This window comes from Akebia trifoliata, chromosome 3 (assembly GCF_017979445.1).
Source record: "Akebia trifoliata isolate Shusen 1 chromosome 3, ASM1797944v1, whole genome shotgun sequence".
NCBI classification, from domain to species: Eukaryota; Viridiplantae; Streptophyta; class Magnoliopsida; order Ranunculales; family Lardizabalaceae; genus Akebia; species Akebia trifoliata.
In genome coordinates this window covers 39349826-39357537 of record NC_141377.1, presented here as the reverse complement: position 1 = coordinate 39357537, position 7712 = coordinate 39349826, and the positions used below count along the sequence as shown (strand labels likewise).

The following is a 7712-nucleotide window of genomic DNA, read 5'->3' as shown; positions in this document are numbered from 1 at the left end:
CTAGTGATTACATTAGGTCTGTTTGATTTATATAGACTCCAAATGTCTAACAAAATAATAATTAAATCAAGTCAAATAATATTTCTTTTTTTAGAGTAATATCTTTTCCTTTAAGTTTGACTTTAAGACTAATAAGCCAAAAATCGATGAAGAGTACTCATTCTGGAATAGAAAGATAGGAAAGATTTCTTTTTGTTTTTTATTAGGGCAAAGTTAGATTTCAAAATATGTACAAAACATCATACTTTGCCTGTTTGCTTAAACAAATATTTTACATAAATGGATAAAATTATGCAGTTCAAAGTATATATTGGACTGGGCTAAGCCCAACCCACATTTTATGGGTTTGTGGACTTAATTTTTTAGCTGCTTGGTCTTTCAGACTGGGCGAGCTGGGTTAATGGGCTAACCTCTGCAATTGACAGCCTTGGCAAAGGAGTAGAATTTCATATTATTATAGAATAGAGGAGAATGAGAATCCAATGAAAATGGGCCCAATTCCACCTAAAGTGTGAAGGATAGGTATAACTACCCTAATTTATCAGCTAACATGCATTATTTTCAAACAATGACGCCTTTATTTATTTACTATTTAACGATTAAAATGTTTCCCAACAACATTTCTAAGATATTAAATTAATAATAAATAAAAAATCAAAACTTTGATATAATTACCAATATACCCAAAGTAAATGTTTCAGAAAAGACACTCCTTGACAAATGATGATCTTGCTAATGTGCTTCGACCAAAAAATGCGTTCAATAGATGAGGTCTAAAGAACTGCAATAGCACAAAGCACCACATTCTCAAATGAGTTAAGTATAATTCGGTGACGTGTTTGGAAGATCATTTCTTGTGCTTTGGTCACCCAAAAGTGCTTCTGGATTTCAAATTTGACTTTTACATTTTCTCACAAACATATAAACTAAAAAGGGTCTGCGGAGGACAAGGTTTTTAAATTCGGTATTACGTCTCGTCTCGTTCAACTCCGATACCGAGTTGACTCAGATGATACATCTCGTCTCGTTTGAGTTGTCTCGTTCGACATTGAGATAATGATTTTTAATCATTTTAAAAATCTGAAAAAATTCAAAAATGATTCCTATTAAAAAATGAACCCAAAAAATATAAAATAAAATAAATTTTGATTTGGGAATGAAAGAATAGAGGGTTGAGGCTTTTAACTTGTTTGTATCGGTTAACTCAGACGAGATTTTCAAAATCTCGTCCGATATGTCTCGTTTAACTCGCGAGTTAAACTATTACTGCACTGTTTTGTTCGTATCGCTCGAGATAATCGAAAATATCATCCGAGACGACTTGCTTATCTCACGATACGCGGTCGTCTCATAACACTTTGTGAGTAGGTCTCATTGGACTCTAATACCGAGTTAACTCGGGCGATACATCTCGATCTCAGACGAGTTTAAAAACCATGGCGGAGGAGGTAAAATAACTTACTCTATTGATAATTATTGAAAGACTCTTTATTGAAAATATGTACCGAATAATCCCCTAGTAAAGAATACAAACCATTTAAATCTCATTTAATAAAATATTTTCAAGATCTTTTTAAGGAAAATCCCTGAAATAGCCATTTAACAAATAAAAAACTTGATCAATAGTTATTAATATTTCTATAAAAAATAAAGAATAAATATTTTTAATTTATTAAAAGGTATTCATAAATTCAATATAATTATGTTTGACTCATTTATGTCAACTTGCTAATTTTTTAGTTAAATCAATTTGATGAACATTTAAGTCGAGTTCTAAAATTATGTTTTAAATATTTAAAAATATTTATGTATTATAACAAATCTAATATACATAAATCAAATCAATTTATGATGATGATGATGATTATCATACTCATCTCTATCATTAATCATCATCATCGTCATTGTTGTAGTCATCCTCACATCATCTATGTGAGTTAAAAATTACTAGTTTTTGGAAGAGAAGATAAGGATTATTTTTTTTTTTTCATTTAGATATTTTTCTCTTTGTTGTATAAGAAATGGCTTTAGTCAAAGGGCATGTCATTAATTTAAAGATTACTAGTTTTTGAAAGAGAAGACAAGGATTATTATTATTTTTTTTTCATTTAGATCTTTTTCTCCTTGTTTTATAAGAGATGGCCTTAGTCAAAGGGCATGTCATTAATTTAAAACATGGGAGTACCCCAAATATTCTTAAATAAAAAAGACTTTTTGGTATATATTTTCAAAAAATAGGTCTTTGTAATTAGTGTCCCATAATTATTTATTAACCTATATTTATAATAACAATCATAACTTTCTTATAAAATAATTTGGATTTCAAGATGCTCAACCATAACATCAATTTTGTTAAGATAATAAATAATTAAAAATTCAGTTGACTCAGCCAAGTCATAATGACTAGGTCGATATTTTTGAAATATTGGGACGAGTCATATTGGATCTCAGAAAAGTCAATGAGAAGGACAATTCACATTGAATCTTTGTGTTTGTTTGTGAATGGATACTTAGATTACTATCCAAACCATCTTGGTTTAAGATGATTTTTATATGCCTGATGTGATCCATTTGTATGGATAGACTAGTTCCTCATTGGGGGGTGTGAATTTACTCTTTCTTTTTTAAAACCAAAGAGTGTTTGGTGCAGTGGCCAATGCATCATTTCAAAAAAGGGAGAGGTCTTGAGTTCAAAATCCCTCAAGGATTTATCCTTGTTCGTCTGGTATGTGTGATTTGTGGGTATTCCATGTTTTTTAAGAGGCCAGTTGTCTTGCCCCATCTAGTCGGCCTACGATCCGAAACCCTATCATCAAAAAGAAAATTACATTTTCTTTTGACAAAAAGTTTGATGTTGGGCCATAAAAGGGTTAGGAGATCTTTTAATGGACAAACAATAAACTTTTCTCGTGTTTACAATTTTTATATTTGATACTTTTTAGGATTCATTCTTAGCCTTTAGCTACTTTTAAGAAACATTTATGTATCACTAATTAAATTAATTTCTTCTTCTTCTTTTTATTATTATTAAATTTCTAGACCAAAATAGTGACAGTCGAAATATCTTGGGAATATTGGAGGCCGATTGAATGTCTGATAATGCATTTTCAAATGGAGTACATCAAACTTTTATGTTTAGGACAATAGCGAATTATCTTTTTTTTTTTAAATCAAACATTTCGGTGGTACTTGGTACGGCTGTCAATGGATCGGTGCTGGAACAGACAAAACTAGATAGATCTAAAACCAATCCGATAAGGATTCGATCTATTCCCGATCCCAATATTAGGATCCAAATCAGATATCGTGACAATGGGATACGTTACAAATAAGATTAAATAATTTTATATATTTAAACAAAATATAATATAATTTACATAATTCTCACATTTTATCGAATTGGATTACTTTGACATCAACCCATGGTTGATCCAAAACTTAAATGGGTCCAAATTTATGGCATTGGAACGAATCAGACTTCAGATCTGATTTGATATATTCTTTTTGTTTGAAAGATTGATTCGATCAACTCACCGCCTTAATTAGTGGACACGCGCGTTTCTTCTTAGAATTTTGGTCGTGGTCGGCTCCAACTCACAAGTGCTTCGCTTCCACGAAACGCGTTCTGAAGGATAATAAAGCTGAATCTTTCAACGCACTTGTTATTGATTTGAATTTGGAGGGTATACAGCGAATAACCAACTAACAGCGTAACTACCACTTTATATACGTGTCCAAATCGTATTGGACATTTCTCTTTCTCTAAACAGTGGTGGGTCCCATTTTTTTTCCAACACCTTCGATTCAATAATTCTTCTATCAGTGCACCATAAGCATAATAAAATACTAATCTGCACAGTATCTTAGCTTTTATTCTTTGGTGTCTCTGTCACCGGTCACCAACTATAATACATATAGAAAAAAAGAAACAGCTGTCGTTTTACCAGAATTTCCCCATTTCCATGGCAATTTACGAAACTACCCAATCTCTTCACAATTCACTAACTTGACATGGTGTTTGCTTCCAATCAAAAGTGTTTATCTAGAATCACTTCTCTTTTCAATTTGATATATTCGACAAATCAATTCAAAATCTATTAGCAATGAGTGTTTAATGTGAGATTAAACTCAACATGTCCCCGCACTTACAAATCAAACTAATTTAAAACACGAAAATCAATTGACAATGAGTGCAGAGATCCATGAACTTATTAAAAGACAAATAAGATATATGCACCATATAGAAATCCACATTGTAAAATTATTTATTTATTTCGTAGTAATATATCTTTAAAAAAAGAGAGGTGTTTTTGAGGTTGTCACAACTTCTTTGGATAGATTGGTAATTAGAATTGTGGGAGTCAATTAAATGTCATAATGTTGTCCCGAGATATTTGTTGATGACAGATTTCAGACCCGTAGATCCTACTAGCAGGATCGAGGCAACTGACCTCTTTGAGCATCATATCTCATCCTAATGTCCTAAGTACATGTAATATTTATCGAGATATTTGACATGTATACCATTTATTCTTACAAATTATGATTATGATATAATCCATAATATTTAAAATTATAAAAATTATGACTCAAATATAAAGATATGTAATCTTTGTTTCTCTTAATTAAAATTTTATTGAGTTATATATCAAATGACTTGATCGTTGAAGCTATTTTGTAGGGTCATTACTAGATTCAAAAAAAAAATTTAAGGAACAATGATTGGACGAAAAAAGGACCCACAATATATTAATTTTAAACGTACATTTTAAGTGGTAAATAAATATCTTAGAAAGAATATAGCCAACCAAACAAATAAACCACTTTACATGACCACCATGTTACTCGTTCTCCATGTTGATGACTAATATATAGTTTTGTCTTTGTCGTTGTCTTCGAACGGCTATAATCCAGCTATTAAACGTATAAAATATAGATAATATCTGTAAGGGCTTTTTTGGTAAATTCAACCACGACTTTTTGAATTTTTTTAACTCTGAGATGGATAGCCTCGTAAGAAAAATTCCAAAAGAAAAACAAAGAAGGGTAGCTGATTACACCTAAGAAACCTTCGTTCTTACACGTGTAACTTTCTCATTGATTTTCTTTTTATAATTCTATATATTATTATCACACTGCACGACTTACTTGACAAAGTGAAAACGACAACGAAACCGAAACGCAAAGAAATTTCGTTTGAGACACATTGAAAAATTTTCGAGGAAAGAAAGAAAGAATGAGCAAGCAACAATAACGCGTTTGGTGAGTCTCACTTCGCTTCGCTGTTCTCTATATATATTTATTCAAAGAATCTCTCAATTTCATTAAACTTCATTTCTTCGCTGTCTTCCTTCCCCCACTTTCCCTCTCCTTTTTTTATTATATATTTCTCTCATTCTCACTCTCTTCTTCACCCAAACACACTCATATCTCCTCTTCTCTTCTCTTCTCTTCTCTGCTTCTCTATCTCTCTGTCTTTGAAGTTTGAAGGATTTGGAGAAGATGGGTTTCTCTAAGCTTGTAGTGATGATGATGTTGGTTTCCTTAATAGGTTCTTCGATCGCTCAGGCTCCAGGACCCGCGCCAACTGTCCCACCGCCAGTCTCTCCACCAACACCAACTCCAGCACCAGCTGTTACTCCTCCCTCGCCTACTCCGGCTCCAGCCGTATCTCCACCGACTCCGACTCCTTCTCCCACATTGACTCCACCAGCTCCCACCCCTGCTCCGGTTTCGACTCCTCCTGCTTTACCTCCATCTCCGAACGCCGATTCACCTCCGTCACCACCTCCCTCCAGTACTCCACCACCGTCCGGAAGTCCTCCTGAGAGTCCTCCTTCAAACTCTGCCCTTGGTTCTTTGAACAGAGTCGCCGTCGCCGGATCTGCTCTCTTCGGAACCTTCGCTGCCGTGCTCTTGATCTAGATCTGTGTTAGGGGATTAGTTATTTTGTTTATTGGTGATTTATAACCATTCGATTATATGTATTTTTCTTTTGTTTTTATTTTTATTTTTATTTTTTTAAATTGGGCTGGGGTATGGTGGAAGGAGATGTTGATTATTACGGTGCTTCATTTTTCTGATATGAGCTTTGTGAGGATGTTTGAACGAGAGAGATCTGAGTGCTGATTGGTTGTTGATGATGTACATGAAGTCATGAATAAATCATTATTTGTTTTTCATCTAGGATAATAAGAGTTATGTTTTAATTTTTGTTACAATATCTTGTGATGTTCTATAATGTTTTAGTTAGGAATTTGGAATCCTCAAATCTCAAACCCATGGAAGGGAAAATTAATTACTTAATAGATCAGGATAGTTTTCTAAGTACACGGCCGTCTTTTGGGGTAGTATCTTCAACCTAGTTAATAAAATCTTTCATACTTACAGCCCCGCCACGAGTATATAACATCAAGCTCAAATTGTGGAGATGAATTTTCAACAATTTGAATTGTTGATCTCAATGATTTATGTTCAAATGCCGAGATTGACTATTTACAATTATTGATCTGGACGAGTGAATCAAAGGTTGATCTCAATGATTGTCAAGGCCACAATTTGGAAATCATCAAGAACATAATTGTAAAATCACATTAAGATATGACTTAGTAAATTTTTTTTTTCTTCTAAATTGAAAATTCATTGTTTTTATAAGAAATAATCTTTAAGAGGGGTGACCCATTTTAAAATCAAACGTATCAATAATGTGAAGAATTGACAAAATAAATCAATTTGGATACTCGTGAGTATCTATGGTGTAGAGATTCTACTTTGTTTGAATTAAGCCTGAGAGTTCCAAAAGTCTTGTAAAAAAAGGTTTTGACTCTAGAGTGTTCTCAAATGTCTCTAGGGCTCAAGAAGAGGTTTAAGGCCATACTGACCTTTCAATTTGGTCCATCCCTAACATGTACAAGTTTTGGCTTGTCCTTACCTCATCTACGGGTAGAAAAAGATTTGTCTTGTCCACACCTCACATAAGGACATATAGTTATATGTGGGGACTTGTGCACCCTAGTGTTTAAGGAAATTTAACTCTAAACCTTCCCTAATCTCTTTTTTTGGGAGATCAAATGGTAATTTTACCTCTTTAACCTTGTATTAAATCTTGTTTAACAATCCATCATTGATTTTAAGGTAATTGGTTAATTATCTCAATTTTGACGCTTGATTCCTACAAAGTGTATATTATTTCCATGTCTTTAATTAGTTGAGATTTGTTTTAACGTAATAGATTACTAAGCCCACTACTCTTACTTTTAATTGAAGGTTTTCCTTCCTAAATTTCATGCAATTCAACTAAGATCAAAGGACCTTAACCCTTATGCCCTTCTACAAGAATGCTCTAGAATCTCAAAGGCAATTATCCTTTTATCCTCAACTTGTTAAGAGCTTATCTAATGCAATCGACTAAAAATCCCTAATTTTTTATTGCAAATTACTTGTTACTATTCCTAAATTCCCTAGAATTTGATCAAGTTCAAGGGACTTTAATATTCTTATCATTCAAAGAGAATTCTCTAGAACCTTAAAGGTAATTATCCTTTTAACCCTAATTTATTGAAAGCCATGAGATGTTGATTGACCCTTTAACCATTTTTTTTTAATGATATTTACATGTCATTCTTGATTATTTTTTAATCAATTTATTATCTTTCAAAGGGCTTGAACACACTTGTCCCTCCCAAAGAATTTTTTAAAACCTTGGAAGTTAT

At 32.7% G+C, this 7712-nt stretch overlaps 1 protein-coding gene across 1 annotated transcript; it reads left to right on the top strand.

The window, feature by feature from the left end:
- Positions 1–5296: 5296 nt before the first annotated feature.
- LOC147406866 (uncharacterized) lies at positions 5297–6186 on the top strand. Its single transcript, XM_086435190.1, has one exon. The coding sequence runs from the start codon at positions 5503–5505 to the stop codon at positions 5923–5925; it is 423 nt and encodes a 140-aa protein (XP_086291316.1). The 5' UTR covers positions 5297–5502; the 3' UTR covers positions 5926–6186.
- Positions 6187–7712: the final 1526 nt, after the last annotated feature.

Bases quoted from the DNA above. Each gene is read 5' to 3' on its own strand.
- LOC147406866 (XM_086435190.1), top strand. From the start codon at position 5,503: ATGGGTTTCTCTAAGCTTGTAGTGATGATGATGTTGGTTTCCTTAATA.